Raw genomic sequence first — 18845 nt, forward strand, 5'->3', positions numbered from 1 at the left:
TCTAGGCAACCCTGGAGGACCCACCTTGGTTGCTCCGTTCCTGGGGTTACGTGTAGTAGGACTGTGGGGCCTCCAGCAGGAGGCCACGAAGGATCTGGTACATGGCATCACACTTGGCCATAGTGAAACCTAAATTTTAATCACCAGGGTTCTCTGTCCTGTATCCCCCTTTGATTCCCTTGTCTTGAACCTGTGACCTTGCTCCTGCCCGTTTTCTCATTTGTTGTCATCAACTGATCCCTGGTTCTGTGGCTTCTTGATTGAAGAGGAGTGGGCTTTTAATTTTAGATATCAAATATTTCTGTAGTGAAAGCTTGCTATGTGTAGTGCTCTGCTGCTTCTGCATGAGATTGACTCAAACTCTAGTTATATCTTATCTCTAGCATGTTCATAGTCACTGGTTACCAAGAGGTACAACTTCTGATCCTTTAGTTCAGGACAAAATTTTTCTTAAGTTTGTCCATTTCTACTGCATTAGAAGAGTGTTATTTTGCAAATATATAGTGAAACTCTTTACTCCTACAGTACTGAAACTAAGAACAAGATCCATGCAACAGCTTGTTTGTTTTTTTTTTGAAGCAGATTTTATATCTGCTCCAGTGAATTTAAAGATCATCCCTGTCTAATTGTGTCTGTGTGCACATTGAATATATGGATGATTTTTCTGCTGTTTTGGATGTCACTAGCTGGATTTACTGCTGCTTTGATGGGTCATATTTTTCTTTAGTTCGCATTAAATGTGCCTCCCACCCACCCACACACCATTTCTTGTTTTATAGACTATATTTTATTAGCCTAGGAAAGTTGCATACCAACCAGGAGCATGCCAGTGAAAACAGCAGTCTAGGAGATTTTGCCTAAAAAAGTTACAATCCCAAAATGCAGGCAAATGCTGACATTTGTGAGCTTCATTGCTCTGGGAAATATAAAAGTTGTGTTAATTTTTTATGTTGTAATTAGAGGCAAAATGTGTCCAAGCCATGCAAAGGATTCTTATAAGAGCCTGAGAAATCTAGAGTGATATTTATCTTAAATTTATAAATTATATGATGGAGGAATCTCATTTAATGAAGAGGCTAATGAACAAAGGTCAGTAAATGAAAATGGTTTTAGTTAAAACTGTTTTTCTTTCCTCCGTCTACACACTAGGCCCTACAATCCCAGGTTCAAAACCTCCACCATCTGTCTCTGAATGGTGTAATTCAAACACAGACAACTTCATTAGCCAAGGACCAGTCTCTTCTTCAGCAAAAGGAAATGTGACTAATGAAGAGCAAGGTGAGTTCTTATTTGTCTTGTACAAAAGTTACGTTTTATTCATAATTGCTAATCTATACACTGGTGAGAAACCAGTTAACGACAAACGTTTACAAGTTGATGTCTATAATTCATTTTAGTAATAGAATTGAAGACAGTTGTTTTTCAGGTTACTGTAGCAAACCTACTAACAATCTACTAGTTGTTGGTGTTTGTTTTTAAAGCCCCTAATTTTGTATGCATCCGAAGAAGTGAGCTGTAGCCCACGAAAGCTTATGCTGAAATAAATTTGTTTAGTCTCTAAGGTGCCACAAGTACTCCTGTTCTTTTTGCTAATTTTGCATGGTGTTATTACAGTAGAGAATATTGCTTGCAGACCTGGTCTGGTTTGGTTTACATCTTATGTACAACAGGTGCATCCGACGAAGTGGGTATTCACCCACGAAAGCTAATGCTCCAAAACATCTGTTAGTCTATAAGATGCCACTAGATTCTTTGCTGCTTTTACAGATCCCGACTAGCATGGCTACCCCTCTGATACTTTTCATGGGGTCTTTAGAGTATGGCATGGGGAGTAGGATTATATATATGTTTCCCTATACAGTGACAGAAGAGTGAAATGGACTGCTTATTGATGCAAATGGATTCCAGATACAGTCAAACCTTGTAATCGCCCCACCATAACGTGAAATCGCATATAACGCGATCATAAGTTGGCTCCCCTTTAAGGCCTAATACCAGTGGTCCCCAACGCCATGGTGCCCACCGGGACATCGATATGCCCCGCTTAGTGCCCAGCAGGGGAGAGAAGCCACGGCCCCGCGCCTGCTGGGGACAGTAAGCACCGGTGCCCACAGCCTCGGAGTCCTCTGTCCCCGGCAGGCGCGGGGCTGCAGCTTCTCTTCCCTGCTGGGCACTAGGCGGTGCACATGAATGTACCACATTGGGGACCACTTACTTAAACTGACCGGCTTGAAACCTCGCTATACCATGACGCCGCATTTATCACGATGGAATTTTTTGGACCCCAAACATTGCGTTATAGTGGGCTTTCACTGTATTTGTCTTAATTCTGCCTTTCCTCTCCTTCAGCTGGTGATGGAGAGACTCCACTACGAGAGAAAGAGAAGAAAGTGCGTCCATTCTCAATGTTTGATCCTGTGGATCAGCCCACTGGAGGGCCAGCGCTGGGCTCGCTGAGAAAAAACCAGAGCAGTGAAGACCTCCTGCGAGATGGTCAGGTATGAAGAAAATGCATAGTCCTCTTCTAGTTTTGCACTTACCTCATTTTCCTGCATTCCAGGAAATCCTTCTATTAATGATTGCTGCACAGCTTCACAAACACTGCCTTAATAAAATTGTGAAAGGGCTCTGGCTCTTTTAAGGGAATACTAGAGAGGAATTGTAGGCTTCTAAGGTGAGTACATAGCTCTCAAAATCAACGCCTTCAGTCTACCTACTCTGAATATTTATCATGTGCAAGTAGTTGTGCTATTCACATTTGCTTGCATGCAATCAGTATTTCCTTGCTAAGATGCTATACAGAACCTATGCTTTAAAACAAACTGTTCAGGTTTGAGTATTTGTTTATAATCTATTAACACCATTTGGTAGCATCCCTCAGATCTTAAATAAATCACAACAGAATTCAGTAATCTGTGACTAAAAATTCAGGTGCTACATGTGAAAATAGAGAGGATACAGAAGTTAGAATAAACTTATGTATATATCATTGTAGCTAGCCTTACAGAACTACTGTGATTCCTCCATAATTTATCACTTTAACAGACCCCTTCAACTGCCAGATATTTAAGACTTTCTATGGCCAATCCAGGGATTGTGTACAACAGCTGTGATTATAATTCAGATCTTGGTATTTTGTGCATTCTTATGAATAACAATAGAGACCATAAATAGCACTGCAGTGCTAATCACATTTGTAGCTATTGTCCTGTCTACTCAGTGTCTTTCCCACCAGATCTGCTAGAACACTCTTTTTAACACAGTGCTAGATTAGACTTTAGTTAACTCAGCTATATTTTTGTCTTGCAGATTGCCAATAAAAATGTGACAAAAGTACCACCGCCTGTTCCCACTAAACCAAAACAGATAAACTTACCTTATTTTGGTCAGGCCAGTCAGTTACCTTCTTCTGAAACTAAGCCTGATGGAAATCCACAGAAGCTGCCTTTGGCTATTGTAACTATGGGGAACAAACAGAAGTCAGCAGCCCAGCAGCCACCCCATACTTCCCAGCAGATCCAACAAAGAATCTCTGTGCCTCCCAGTGGTCCTTCCACTATCCAGGACCAAGTTGTTTCCTCATCCAAACAAGAGAGCCCACCAGCAGCAGCTGTGAGACCTTTCACCCCTCAGCCGTCCAAAGAAACCCCACTTCCATCATTTCGAAAGCCACAGACCGTGGCTGCAAGTTCAATATACAGCATGTACACACAGCAGCAGACTCCTGGGAAGAATTTTCAGCAAGCAGTGCAGAGTGCTCTGACGAGGGCACAGACCAGAGGCCCACACTTCCCAAGCAGTAAGGATGTGGATATCTTTCACTTTCATTTGTAAAGTTACATGGGAACTGTAATGTGTATATCACTTTCTTGGGGAACCAAGAAGGATATGGAAGCTATAAATCATTAGCTACTAAAGGTCAGTGTGTGTGTGTTTGTAGCAGAGAGAACAGTAGTGAAGTGCACAGTATCAACTTTCTTTTCTTTTTTTTTTTTTTCCCCTAAGATGCTTGTGTAAAATATGGTTACTTATATCTGTTCTGTTACCCTGGTCTCTAAAACAGTACCTTTCTTCTAACACTGGGGAAGTGTTATTTTAATATCTGTAGGATAAAGCTGGCTTCTAGCAGGTTCAAAAGGATACAATTATTCTACCTCCTCACTGTACTAGATAGTTCTTTTTGTTGGTCAAATACTTAGTTTTCTCTTTCTGAATTGCTCATCAGTGTATGGCAAGCCTGTGATTGCTGGAACCGGCGCACAAAATCAGTCACAGCAAACGGAGAACGTCTACTCAAATAACCATGGCAGTCCGGAGCCCGAAATTGAGACAATAGCTTCTGCCCATGAGAATCATGAAACTGAACGAATTCCTCGCCCGCTCAGCCCTACCAAACTGTTGCCTTTCTTATCCAACCCTTACCGAAATCAGAGTGATGCCGATTTGGAGGCCCTAAGGAAGAAGCTGTCTAATGCACCAAGGCCACTGAAGAAGCGTAGCTCTATTACTGAGCCAGAAGGTCCGAATGGGCCTAATATTCAGAAGCTTTTGTATCAGAGAACCACTCTGGCTGCCATGGAGACCATCTCAACCCCATCATATCCATCTAAACAAATCTCTACGTCTGCCAGTCCTGAAAGCCCAACAGAAATCCAGAACCCTTACCTAAGCACAGAATCCGAGAAAGAAGTGGTTCCTTCTACACCTGCACCAGCCATCACCGAGGAAGCAGAAAACACACGCACAGATCAGAATGAAGTGCCTCTACCTTCAGCAGGGCTAGATAGCGTGCCTGAGGTAACATCAGACAGTGATGCGCTCGTGCAGTCTGAAATGGAAGAACCAAGTCTAGAGTCATCAGAACCACTGGAAGTTTACATGGAGGAATATCCTCCATACCCACCACCTCCTTACCCATCAGGAGAACCAGGGGGATTGGGAGAGGACTCCTTCAGTATGCGACCCCCTGAAGTCACTGGACAGTTTTCTTTACCTCCTGTAAGTACCAGCACCTCTAGTTAGCCTAAGATTTTGAGTACTTCATAGACCATTTTAGGTTTCACCAATAGAACCTGTGCATTGCATTATGTAGTAGGTTGTAGAGATTTCCTACCAGTATGTGGGAGACTAGTCACCTTAGCAGGCTATAGGTCCCCCTCTGTCAGTGTCCAGTCTAGCTGCACTGATATCCTGTTGTCTCCGAAAGTATTTATTGTGGTTAAAAATTTCAAATAGTACTCAACACAGAACACATCTAGAGTTTCTCTTAGGGTTTGTGAAAACAGCACTCAGCATAAATCTCCATTTCACTCAAAGCTAATTCCATCTTAGAAGTAATAAAATTGTGGTTTTGAAATGGTAAATGCTTTTTGAAATTTATATTCATATTATTGATACTTGGTGGAGCCTAATATGCTTAGTCCTGGATCAAGTTATATATTGGAAGAGTACTATCTAAACAATTTGTGCTAAAGCTATAGTTAACTTTCATTCTAAAATTTCATCTATTTTACTGAAATGTAGTTGGTTTTTATGATTCTCTACAATTCCAACTAATTAGCATCCATTAGTGTGGGTTACATGAAAATGGTGCCACTTACAAGCTACTATAATAAAGAGTAAGAAAAGTGAGATGACAAAACATGCCGCACAACCACTGGTTTAGAACAGAAATGTTCAATGTTTTCAGTTCCTCACACACTATAAACACACAGACTAGGTTGGTGTACAAAAGTGGGATGCTGCCAAGTCAACTGGAAAGCAGAGCAGCTAATAGCTTTCAGTCAGATTCACTTTCATCTTCTGATGTTGCATGGAATACCAGTTACCTTCCCCTCCCACCCCTACTTCCACTCCCACCCCCCTCAAAAAAACACAAAACCAACAAAAAACTTGCAGGTGTGAAGAATTTGAACAATCAGGATTTCCCAAATCCCAAGAACTCAATTCAGTTGATCACTTTTGAGGCCATTTTGAACATGTTCTGGAAGCTTTTCTCTACAATACTGATTCTAGACTGATGTGAAGAAACGAGTCAAGAAGTTGAGCCCACAGTAGAATATTTGGGTTTCTTGACAGGCTGTTTGTTGAAAAACCCTGGCTTTTTGTAATTTATTTTTCTGGAAATCTCATAGTAGTGTCAATTCACTTGCAGATCATAGATTGATTCTCTTCATTTGCTAAATGTTTTGTTTCTTCCTGTGTTTTTAAATGAACAGAAGCCAACATGACTCACTTCTGTTGACATCTTTTTCCCTGACATCTGGCAGTAGGAATTTGAATAGCCCTATGAATAGTGTTTATTGCCGCTGCACAGGCAGCTGGAGATATCGCCGTTTTTCACATATACTCATTCTCAACAATAGTGTGTTGGGCTTAAAATAACAATTTTGACTTTACAAATACTTTCCAACACAGCTGTAAAAATGTTAACTTAGATCTAAATATGGTTCTACAGGATCCCTCTAAAATTTTCTTTAATGTAGCCAGGTGACTTGCTTCTATAATCCCTATTCCTACTAATGAGTTTTTAACAATTTGTTGAAATCCAGAAGGACTATAATTTATACCAGTGTTTTAAAAATGTCTTCCTTCTAGTTAGTGTGATAGCTTTTGACAGATGAATGATAAAGTGCTGTGAATACAAAAATGTACTCATTCAATAATAGTTTGTCTTGTTAGTATTTTTAGTTGGCTTTTGGTTTAATGATTTTACTATGTTAGGACCATGGGAATTGCTGTATTATACTGGACCGTCAGTCTAGTATCTAATCTCCAGCAGTGGCCCTTATCTGAGCCTTCAGAGGGAGGCAAAAAATCTCCCATTAAGCATCTAGCTCTCTGTGCAGTGTTGTGCAGGAAGAGAGGTGGTTTGAGAACATCTTGAGTCTAGATTTCATCTACTACCTCAATCATAAGTTCTACCATCAAGAATTCCTATAACGTACGTGTGTGTGTGTGTGTATAATAAAAAAATAATTTTTTTTCTCTCCCAGGGGAAGAGGACGAACTTACGTAAAACTGGCTCAGATAGGATTGCCCATGGAATGAGAGTGAAATTCAACCCCCTTGCATTGCTTTTAGATTCATCTTTGGAGGGAGAATTTGACCTTGTGCAGAGAATCATTTATGAGGTAAAAATATTATAAAGTACAGGATTAAAATTGAAGTTTAAATTTCAAATGGAGAAACTTACAGATAGAAACTTTTTGACGCTAAATGTTGAGAAGATGGTATCAGGTCTATAAGAGATGGTGTCGCTGAGGGGCCAGTTCAGGTGGCAACATATCCACAGTGTTGGTACTGGATATTCAATGTTAAGTCTTTTTAGAGAATAATTTTGCCATGTTGTCCGTAGTATGTCTTGATCTCTTCTGACATTATGTATGTATAGTATATCAAATAACTTGATAACACGCAAGTACAAATCACTTACCTTGCTTATGTTTTAATGTGAAATGCTCAAGAATCCTGACTCCCAATTCCAAAAAGTTGCTGTGCCATCCCTCTCTAAAATTAGCTCCGATCAATTCTGTAATGCTGCTTTTTACTAAATTTTCTGGACACTGCAAATATTCCCTGTAAACCATTTTCAGTGTTTGACTGCTACAATGAATTTGAGTTAACTGTACGTGTGAGACTTGGGGGGGTAGGGGGGTGTATTCGTTTAGTTCAGGGTTTCTCAAACTGGGTGTCTTGACCCCTCGGGGTCACAAGGTTATTACTTGGGGGGTCGTGAACTGTCAGCCTCCACCCCAAACCTCGCTTCACCTCCAGTATTTGTAATAGTGTTAAATATTTAAAAAGTGTTTTTAATTTATATCAGGTGTTGCACTCATAGGCTTGCTGAGTCAAAGGGATCACCAATACCAAAGTTTGAGAACCACTGATTTAGTTGCTGCTTATTGCCCATATCCATCACAGAAACTTCACTCTTAAATAATCTTTCAAAACAAGATGACAATCTGTCCATTTTTATAAATGGTTCCATCTGGACAATGGTGCTGTAGAGAAAACCATATGAATGTGAATGGCTTCTTTTTCTCTGCCCTGTAGGTTGAAGATCCCAGCCTGCCTAATGATGAAGGAATTACAGCACTTCACAATGCCGTGTGTGCTGGTCACACCGAGATTGTAAAGTTTCTGGTACAGTTTGGTGTGAATGTTAACGCTGCAGATAGTGATGGATGGTAAGGACAGTCTTCAGTTTCCTTTAAGTGGTATTAGTGTGAAAACTCCTTGCCAAAAACAGGTTCTTTTGGGCTGCCCTGAATTAATCTGATGGGAGGCATCTGAGTTTGACTTTCCAACTCAGCACCCTATTTTTTGCACTGCAGATGGGAGCTGGAAGCATTCCTTCCATGAAGCTCTTGAGTTCAGGACAGGTGGGATTTCAACTGTTGCAGCACAAGGTGGTCTTAATGAAAGAGATTGGAGCTTGAGAATTATTCGCTCCTATCTAAACAAAGTGCACTGGGATATTACAGAACTAATTAGTGATACTTTTCCTGCTGGAGAACCTGGTTGGGCAGAAGTAATTCCTGGTGAGGTGTCAAAGTAAGGACATAGGGTGAAAATATGGCCTGTTGATGAAGCCCTGTAGCATAAGCTTCTGAACCTCTGCTAGATCAGTTTTCCTCACCCAGTTAAACCACCACCTTGAGTGGGACAGAGGAGGAAGAGGGGCATAACCCACAGTGGGGATGTTCGGAGGACAGAAAATCCTGAGGTTGAAGAGGTGGTGTCTCAAAAAGACCCTGACTATAATGCTTCTGGGTTACAGTTAGTAACTATAGTAATGCTATACTTGGTGTAGAAAACTTGTTCCTGTTTCTTTTTTGTTTGAAAATTAATATTTGAATCCTGTTGGGATGGACACAACTGTCGAGGAGAATCCATGTGAGCTTGCAATGTTAACGTGCAGTCTTGACTTTAGTAAAGCTTTTGATACTGTCTCACATGATCTTCCAGCCTGAATCACTATATCTCCACAGCTATTTTTTTGTACCCTAGTGTGAGCCCTGCTAGGACAAGTCTGTCTGCCAGGGTGAGTAGCTTACTTCCAGATGCAGTGTAGACATACCCAATAAGCACTGCTGCCAGTAACACATCTGAAAAGATGTCTTGAACCTAACAATCACTCTTCCTCTCCCCAATTTGTAGGACCCCTTTACACTGCGCGGCATCTTGCAATAACGTCCAGGTGTGCAAATTCCTAGTGGAATCAGGTGCTGCTGTGTTTGCTATGACCTACAGTGACATGCAGACAGCTGCAGACAAATGTGAAGAAATGGAAGAAGGCTACACCCAGTGCTCTCAATTTCTGTACGGTATGTGTTAAGAGTTCAGTTTTGAAGAATACAAGCTGCTCCATGGGGCCTTTCAATACGTTTTTTGGGTTCACTTACTGAAGTGTGGCTAGTCAGAAATGAGCAAAGCCTGTTGAGCCAAGGATACTTTGATTTAACTGGAGAAGCTGAGTGAGTTAACCCAATGAGAAAACCTTCCAAAGACCACTGGGAAAAGTCTGCCTGAATTAACCAATATGTGTTAACTGAAGTGGGTACAGAATTCTCCTACTTGGGTTGTTAATGTTTGCAGAAAGGCTATACTTACTAGAAATGAATATTGGAAGTAAGAAAGGGTTTTTGTTTGTTTGTTTGTTTGTTTTTTGCCAAGTTTCTGATCAGTCAGAGGTTTTGTGCTCTAAACTTGATGATTCTGTACTGTTTCCTGTATTCTGTTACCCCACAATTACAATGCAGGATTTTCTTTTTAAAGTCCTCTTCAGATAGTAAGGCTTAGAGGGAGTAGCTGTTCAAAAGTACAGCCATCTTTGACTTTTTTCTGCACTCTGCACAATATGGGAAGTGTATTGATAATTGAGGATCCCAAGCTTTTTTAACACAGTAGTGTTGAAAGTTCAAATGTATTTTCTCTTGACTATCCTATCTACTGATCAGTAGATAGGAGACGACTGTCTTTTTAGAAGCAGGGTGTGTGTGTGAGTGACTGGAGGACAGTAGTAAAAACACGGCTTTTTTGTTATCCCTAGAATAAGTGGAACATAGACAGTAGTTTGTACAAACTTCTGGAAGCTGCTTCAGCAGTTATCTCAAAGTTCCATATCTATTCAGCTGTCCTCATTGGATTGCGATTGCTAACCAAGGAGTCACTGGGTTCTAAATATAAAGGTATTCTTTTGAAAGTAGAGAACCCAACTAAGTTGGATTTAAACTGAGGTCACAGAGATCCTTTCAAATAGGCCTCAGAGTGACTGTTCTATAGTGGTAAAATTTTAGGTCACTGTCTGTTTTTACAGATTGAAACTAGCATCTTTAAGCAAGCAGTAGGACACTGCTTATGTATTTGATGTCTGGTTATTTTTGGACTTCAAAACCTATTAATATGTTTCTGGTAATCTACAACAATGATAGTAAGTTCATAGACTGGGAAAATCTGATTCCTGGTGCCAAAGAGTGAGTTCAGAATATTCCTTCCGTTTGCCTTTTCATATGCTGCTATTTTAAAGAATGGATGTTGAATTGAAATCTGACCCTCTAGATGCCACAGTAGACCGAGCACAGGAGCCACATATAAACTGGATGTATGTACTTAGTGTACTGGGCAGCAGTGAAGCAGTTAATGTATAGTCCTGAATAATATTCATCTAATCCCTTTTAGCTGCAAAGAAATTACAATACTTGTAAAGCTGCTTCAGCACATCTAGCCACATTTAATTCAATCCGGGCTGAAGGACTAGAGGCTTAAAGCAGAACTATGATATTACTTATGCTTGTAATCTTATCCCCATTGAGATTTGCTGGTAATCAAAATGCACTTCCACAGTTTGTTACATTACCTGTAAATTTCTTGCCTCTAGTGCTCTCGTGTTTTGATTTACTATTCTTTTCCCGCACAATCTAGCGTCTCTTTCTGCCAGATCCTTTGGAGTCCTAATCCTGTGTTCAGTATCCCTGCATATTGCTACAGAACATAGCTAAGGTCCACATGCAACGGGTTCACTTCACTGCAAAGTCAAGTAGATGGTGAAAATGAGGGCCTTAGTCTGAACACAAACGTTTCTTTAGCAGCCATAGTTAAGGAATCCTGTGAAAGGTGAGATGGGTTTGGTAGAGTTATACTTGAAAGCTTTGACCAGGAATGGTGAGTCAGTAATACAAGCACATAATACTGAGATGTATTAATGTTCTTGCCTCAAGCATGCTCCTGTAGCTGTGTAAGAAGGGCAGCTGTGTCCAGAGTGCCCTCCACTGGCAGACAACCACATGACTGGTGCACCTGCCTCAGTTTCCCTCAGATCTTCAGACGTATTCCAAAGCATCTTCTCAAGCATATATATAGCCTTTGGGCAGGGGGTGTGTGTGTGTCATTTATTACAAAAGTCCCATGCACATAAATCCATAACTAAAGTCCCATTCCCCTATAATGCAGAATTCCCCTCGCATAGTCTGAACAGTACATGCAACATACAGCCTCAGGGTCCCTCACCATGTCCTAGCTCTCTCCACTGCAGTCCTCTCCTGTCCTTGTACCAGGATAGCTGCTCCAATCCTTCAATCTGGAGTGCATCCCTGCTCTTCCCATCAGGAACCCTCTCAGCTCTCTGCTGGGAGCCTCCTAGCCAGAGCAGCATCCCTCACTCCTCATGACCCTCTCTCAGCTCCTCTGGGACCAGCTGTCTGGCCCTAGAGATGTTAACAGGTAAACTTATCCACTGCTTCTCTCCCATCAGCCCTTGGTTCCGGCTCTGCAGCTTAGAGCCAGCAAGCAACTCCCTCTGCTCCTTCTCCTGCCTTCAGCCCTTTGGCCCTGGCTCTCTGGTTTGAGGAAGTCAGCCAGCAAAACTTCCTTGGGTGCTCTCCCTGCCTTCAGCCTTCCCCCAGGTATCACGTCCGGCTTCCTTCTGGGACCTTCCATGATCCCCTGGTCTCTGGCAGCTCTCTCCTGACTAAACTAGTCTGCTCTGACTCACTGGCACTCTTTCCTGCCTTCCCTTATGGACTTCCTTTCACTGGGCCCCTCCCAGATCCCTTACAGGCCCTCCCTCTTAACTGGGAAATGGGAGCAGAGTACCTGCTCTGGCACGGGGGAGCGGGCCTATGTAATTTACTGGGGTTAACTCCTGCTGACAGGCTCCTTTTGTGCAACTTGAGAGGCTTGTGCCATGGTTTCCCTTCCTGCCCTGCTGTGGTGCATCACCATGCCTCAGCCTCCCCTGCTGTGCCCCAGAGGTACTTGTACACCACACAAAGGTGGTTGTTACAAATTAAAATCTCCCTCTGGGGTCTGGTTTATTAAGTTTTTAAAAAAGGAATTCAACCCTTCACCCTTGTATTCAGGCTCCCCGCATCTTTTTATCAGGGCTTCTGTGTAATCTTGCTCCTGAGGTCCTGCCCCAGCTCCCTCTATGCCAGGAACTTTGCTGGCCCTTCTCTGACATCCTGGCTGTACCCCAGTCAAACTGTCCTGCAGATTTCTGCAGAGAGACCCATGCCAGCTCTTTCCTAGTCCCTGCTCTCTGAAATGTGCCTAGAGTTTATGTACCTGATTCCCATGTCCCTTCCCATTCCTACCTGGGGGAACTTTGCTACCAGAATTCCATCTTTTCAAGGGCCAACAGCCTTAACAGGCACACTGTTTGCTCCTGTTCAAACATTGCAGGATGGCTGTGTATTCTCCATGCATTATGCTTCCTGTCTCTGGACACTAGAGGTGTCTTGACTGAAACTACATAACCTGGATTATTATTGTTGTTTGGTTTGGTTTTTTAATGTTAAAATCAGTCTCCTCTCCCACCCTTTGTTTTCTGACTGACTAGAATCTGATTTTCTTGAACTGGTCTTGGTAAAAAGACAGTAGTTTTTACATTAAGCATGTATGGAAGCAGGGAATGAAGTGATACTTTCCAGATTCCACAGCTTTCACCTGAGCTGTTTTGTCAAACTAGAAGATGTTGGGTCATCTATCAGCATATTAACACTGCTGCATTACCAAAAAATGCTTTGGACTCCTCCCTTGTGGTAAGGGTGAGGTGTGCACACCACATCAACTAGTGCAGTTCTGTACAAGGGAGAGCTAGAATTTGTCCTTTTAAGTAGAATAAATAAATAAGAGGAGGGCAGCATATACAGTATTTAGTTGGCTTACTCCAAATTAAAATTCTGCATTTGATTTCCAGTCTGGAAGTGGAGGAATGCATACTGGGGGAGCTTTTAAAAATGTTTCTAGCTTAAAAATTAAATATGCTAACTTGATGATGATGATGATGATGATGATACGCAAATCCTAAATAACAGCTGTAATTAACACAGATTTGTTCAACATACTGTGAAGAAGCAATTTAACTTATTTTTATCTAACTCTGGATAAAATTAGTGGTGCAGGAACTGCTGGGATATGTGTGTGTTTATATAAACAAAACCAGCAGTTGCTTAAAGATAAAGCAGAGGGAGGTAAGACACATGGTTTAGGCAGAGGGGTAGAGCATGAGGCTAAGAATCAGGTGACCGTCTATTCTTAGCTCTGAATTTGAGACATTGTAGAAACTCACTTAATCTCTCAGTACCTTCATTTTCCTTTCTCTCAAATGGGGGTGTAGTGCTTACTTGCATACTATTTTCACTTTGCTGTTGCTGAATAAAAACATTCTTCTTCTTGCTAATAGAGTTGTTAATCACAATTTTAAAAACAGCAGCTTGCATTTCTTGCACATACTCACTTGATAAGAAGCTAGGGAACTACAATAACAATTACCTTTGGTAATAAACCTTTAGAAATGAACTAGTCTTCTTATTGTGTTGACTTTACACCCATTTCTTGGACTTTTCTATTCTATCTAGCTAATGCTTCTTGAGCATAATACAAGTAGGAGATTACATGTATTTGAAAATTGTCTGGAGTTTTCTATTCTAATGCCTCTTACTTCTTTAATAGTTTTTTCAGGAATGCATTATTTGTTTGCTGATAACTACCTAGTTAACTAGATAGGAGTAATGACTGACTTGTGCACATCCCTTGTTTGGCTGTCAGATATGGTACAACAGTCATTCCCAAGTGACCATGACATTGAGATCCAATTTAGGCTGAGCTGTTTTGTTTTCTCTTTCTTGTTCCAGGAGTGCAGGAGAAAATGGGGATAATGAACAAAGGGGTGATCTACGCACTCTGGGATTATGAAGCACAGAATGATGATGAGTTGTCCATGAAAGAAGGAGACTGCATGACAGTACTACGCCGGGAAGATGAAGATGAAATTGAGTGGTGGTGGGCACGGCTAAATGACAAGGAAGGATACATACCACGCAACCTGTTGGGGGTGAGTTGCTCTTAATACTTAGTTAGTTCTGTGATCATTGAAGTACAAACTACATAACCAACATGTCAGTGTTGATTCTACATGCACATACAATCTTGTCTTACCATCTCAAAAGAGATTATTACTAATTTGCAACTGAATGTGTGACATATACTTGAAGCACCATTTTGACCAAAGCCTTTTCCGTTGCAATGGGGAAAGCAGGAGTTAGTGATACTCTCTGGAAAAAGGCATCTCAAATACAGCCATTTTATTAAGGATAGTCAGCTGACACTTGGTTTAAGGGTGTGGTCTACTTCTGCTCCCACGAAGATGACTATGGTGAGCCACCAGCCCTCCTACCTATACTCTTGATGCACATATTGCATCTTCCCCTCTAATCATCCTTGGAGCGATCTCGTAGGACGCGGCATGCCACAAAATTCTACAGTTAAAATAGTTCCAGTTTGGAAGAGAAAGATCATGCTGTCAAAAAAGCAAGACCTCTGAAGATTCTTAAATTGTCCTCCTTGTATTATTCAGTTAGTGTCAGCTGTCATGAAATTTCTTATTCTAGAAGTAGAAGAAAACAAATGACAATTCTCTATGCACTGAAACTTCAGTAAATTATCTTGTCATAATGTCTGGATTACAGTTTAAGCCTTGCAGCATGCAATTTGAGAAGTATTGTTCTAGAAAGAAATTGCTAGGTTGATGAGATTGAGATTGTGGGTTCTGGGATGTGATTCGCACATTTGCCTCCTGTGAATCAGAGGTGCCTCCATTCTTATCAGTCTGTCTTAACTTGTTTCCCCAAATGTATTGTGTATTTCGAGGCTGGAAAAATGCTTCTTAGAATTCTCTGCTGGTGCAGCAATTGTGGTATAAATTGAAGTATTTCTCAGAAATCCATGCTAAAGTGAGTGGTGCTGGTGATTTCATCCCACTCTGTTTTATTCTTTACAACACTTGTTAATGGGGAAATGGGGCAGATCTCTTTGAGACACATTTTCCTCTCTTTCCCTTCTCCCTCAAACACCCAGATTCCCAGAAAACTGTAGCAAATGGACACTTCCGTTTCTTTATTTAAAACTTCTCCCCATTAAGCTTTTCATACATGTCCAGTATCAGCTGTAGAATACTTGGTCAGTCATTTTGCTGTGAGAATTTATATATATAAAAAATAGTAAAGGCAACAATGAATTCACAGTACAATGACTCGTTTGGATAACGTTGATTGTTAATTTGGCTCCAGGAACCAATGAGGTTTGAGTATCACTGGTCTGGGGGCATCAGGATTAAGAGACAACCCTGCTCAGTTTCTAGAGGGGCATGTTGTTCATGCCAAGCTATGGGGATAGAGGGGGAGCACTCCATGAAGAAGCAACTCTGCAAAAGACTCCACTGCTTCTGGGGCATTTGGAGAAAAGGTCAGGAACAGAAACTAAATGTCTCTTCTCCTCAAGTGGAAATACTGTGCCTGTGGAGATACTGCAGGGATTGTTTCCCCTCCAAGGTTGAGCAAGAGCACAGATGTGAGAACCCGAGAAACCTCTGTTCTCCTGTGATCATTTAAAACCTGTAAAGCAGTAAACCTTTGCGAGCGTTTTAGCTATTTTGAGCCTCACCACAGTGGAATTCCTGTCACCTGCTCTGAAAGGACTAGAAGACACAGAATTAAACATGCGAGCCATTAAAATTTTGGAGCTGCCTATTCAGTCTTCAATTGATTAAGTAGTCATAGCTAAATGATCTTTTGTTAGACTCAGAAGGAAGTGCTTGGACACTGCATACATCCATGCCACTGCCTGAAACTCAGGCCCAGGTGTTTAGCCCAGAGTAGGGGTAGGCAACCTATGGCGCACAAACTGATTTTCAGTGACACTCACACTTCCTGGGTCCTGGCCACCGGTCCAGGGGGCTCTGCATTTTAATCTAATTTTTAAATGAAGCTTCTTAAGTATTTTAAAAACCTTATTTACTTTACATACAACAACAGTTTAGTTATATATTATAGACTTTTATAGAAAGAGACCTTTTAAAAACGTTAATGTATTGCTGGCACACAAAATCTTAAATTAGAGTGAATAAATGAAGACTCAGCACACCACTTCTGAAAGGTTGCTGATCCCTGGCCCAGAAAAGAAGATTCAGTAGTCTGATACATTCTTCCTCCTTTGTATGGTATCACAGCTGTTTTTTCCCTTTGAGGTTAAGTGCATTTGATGAGTCTAGGATTAATGATCATCTGCTTCAATACTTTCTGTCTGGAAGATTATTCTTGACAGCCATGTTAGTGAAACTTACCAGGCTATGTGAGAACTCTACTGAATCCTATGTGAATGGCAAGATAGTGGCTACAAGTCTTCAAACCATAATTATAATACAGATGCTGACTAGGTCTATGCAAAACAAACTCTTTGGGCAATGTCAAATTTTTAATGGACTCGATCTGTTGGTAGCTTTAAAATCTGATTTCACATCTCAGCTGATGGTGAAAAATGACCAAATGGATTTGAGAGTTCTGATTGCTAACTGTCTGCAGGTCTTCTCTTCAGAAGCAATTTACTGACTAATAGGAACTTCCTGTATTCAAACACTGATCCACTGTTTGATACATTTGGATTGCAGAAGATCTTAAACCTGTTTTGGGGCCTGGCATTTAAAGGGGTGTTGACCAATATCCAGTGATCAAAGCAGGGAAAATTTCATACTGATTCTATCCTCACAGAACCAGACAATTGGTAGATTACTGTTGCCCATCAAAAGCTGTTTGATATGATTTCATTCATCTCAGTTCAAATAGAGTTTAGACTCTGACCTCTTCTTTTGTTTATAAAATAGAAATACCTTCTAAAGTTCACTGCACAATAGGCTGTCATGCAACAAGCGATCTCTATCTGAATAGGGCTGAGTGTTCCTAAGGGCTTAGGTAATTTAGAATTGCTTTTCAATGTATTGCTTTTGACATTCATATTACTCTGCTACTGCGCTGTCGCAATTGATACATTCCTGTGATATTTTTATGCTTGCCTGAAAAAAGTTAAAAAAAAAATCTTTGCAATTGCTGCTACTTTGTCACCAAAGATGTTGTGTATAATTAGACACTGGTGGCTCTTGGTATTCATGATAGAAATACTTGTCTACATTTACTTTTTTAAATTTAAGAATTTCTGCCCCATTATACTCTTTAAAAATCTTCTTTTTTCCTCCTTTCCCCCCCAACAGCTGTACCCAAGGATTAAACCAAGGCAAAGAAGCTTGGCATGAAATTGCACAGAATCCTGAGTAATGAAGTTCTAATCATGAGTGAATTATCATTTCTATAAAAAATCATTTTGTTAGTTCCAATTTCATGAGACTTATTTTAATAACAGTGTAACTTGAAAGCAATGAAGAATGTGCTTGAAAACAAATGAAGGATCAATGGATTCACAAATGGAGGAGGGCATTCCATAAGCTGAAATGCTGCTTACAAGCAAAGGGCCTAAGCAAGCCTAATGTTCAACTAGTGCCCACTCTGCTTTTCCAAATGGCACATAGGTACACAGGAACAGAATTCACGTTTGTTTTTTTTTAATTTCCTGCATGATCTGCAACGAACTTTTCAATTCCTCAGTGAGAGGGAGTTCATGTTCCACACAACTGGCTTTCTCCAAATCTGTCTTTGGCTTTGTTCCTAGTGGCGGAAATTAGTCATCCAAGCTACCCACACAGTATCCGAAAGCACATTTCTGTAAGCAGAGTATTTGTTAAAGTAGCTGAGTTAAAGTTATGAAGATAAAATAGAGTGTCTAACAGTGACGAACTTTTGACCAGTCTGTTGAGCAATAACTCTAAAATGCTGTAGCATCTAAGGAATTCCATATATTTGAAATACTTTGTGTTATATCAGAGGTAATGTAGTTTTTAGAATTTGTTTTTTACTAAAAAAAAAATCCTGTATTTATTCTCTTTTTGTAACTGAAAATTAAGCTTAGAAACTTTCTGTAGCCTTTAAAACTTACAAACTTTGTTATAATCCATATGTGTGTGTTTTTATTTTTTTGTTAATTGTGATATGATTAAAATGATGTCTCCTCTGAAGATTTAATTCTTCGGCATTTAATGTCAAACTCTATCCCAGATGACATCTGCATTAGCACGTCACTGAGAAATCTCAACCTGCTGTGCAGATACATAAACACCATACACTATAACATTCTAGAATATGCCAGTATTCAACTATTACAATATCAGTGTGGAAAACATTCTTTGATTATAACTTTCATCTAACCTGCTATGCAAGCCATATCCATTATTAGTTTTAGGAGTAACATGAAGGTTATAAGTGACTATTAGATCTGCTTAAGTTAATGGAATTACTCTATACAGATATATTTTAAATTGAAAGATTTTATAGCAGAATTATTATTTCTAACTAGCCTTTTCCACCAGGATAATCCTATTAGTCATAGCTTTGTTAAAAACATGTCAATAAAACTTGAGACTCAATAACCTTCCCTTGCAGGAAAGGAGTCTGTGAGGC

General features: G+C 40.5%; 1 protein-coding gene across 2 annotated transcripts in view; it reads left to right on the plus strand.

Annotated features, from left to right (window-relative positions):
- The window catches only part of TP53BP2 (tumor protein p53 binding protein 2), a 60812-nt gene extending 42409 nt beyond the window's left edge, over positions 1–18403 (plus strand). For both annotated transcript variants that reach the window (XM_032781725.2, XM_032781726.2), the window contains exons 10-18: positions 1150–1278; positions 2350–2498; positions 3310–3799; positions 4226–4998; positions 6996–7133; positions 8056–8189; positions 9163–9329; positions 14139–14338; positions 17546–18403. In XM_032781725.2, the coding sequence (XP_032637616.1) occupies positions 1150–1278; positions 2350–2498; positions 3310–3799; positions 4226–4998; positions 6996–7133; positions 8056–8189; positions 9163–9329; positions 14139–14338; positions 17546–17587 (2222 nt within the window). In that variant the 3' untranslated portion in view covers positions 17588–18403. The remainder of the gene's footprint in view (positions 1–1149; positions 1279–2349; positions 2499–3309; positions 3800–4225; positions 4999–6995; positions 7134–8055; positions 8190–9162; positions 9330–14138; positions 14339–17545) is intronic.
- Positions 18404–18845: the final 442 nt, after the last annotated feature.

This window comes from Chelonoidis abingdonii, chromosome 3 (assembly GCF_003597395.2).
Source record: "Chelonoidis abingdonii isolate Lonesome George chromosome 3, CheloAbing_2.0, whole genome shotgun sequence".
NCBI classification, from domain to species: domain Eukaryota; kingdom Metazoa; phylum Chordata; order Testudines; family Testudinidae; genus Chelonoidis; species Chelonoidis abingdonii.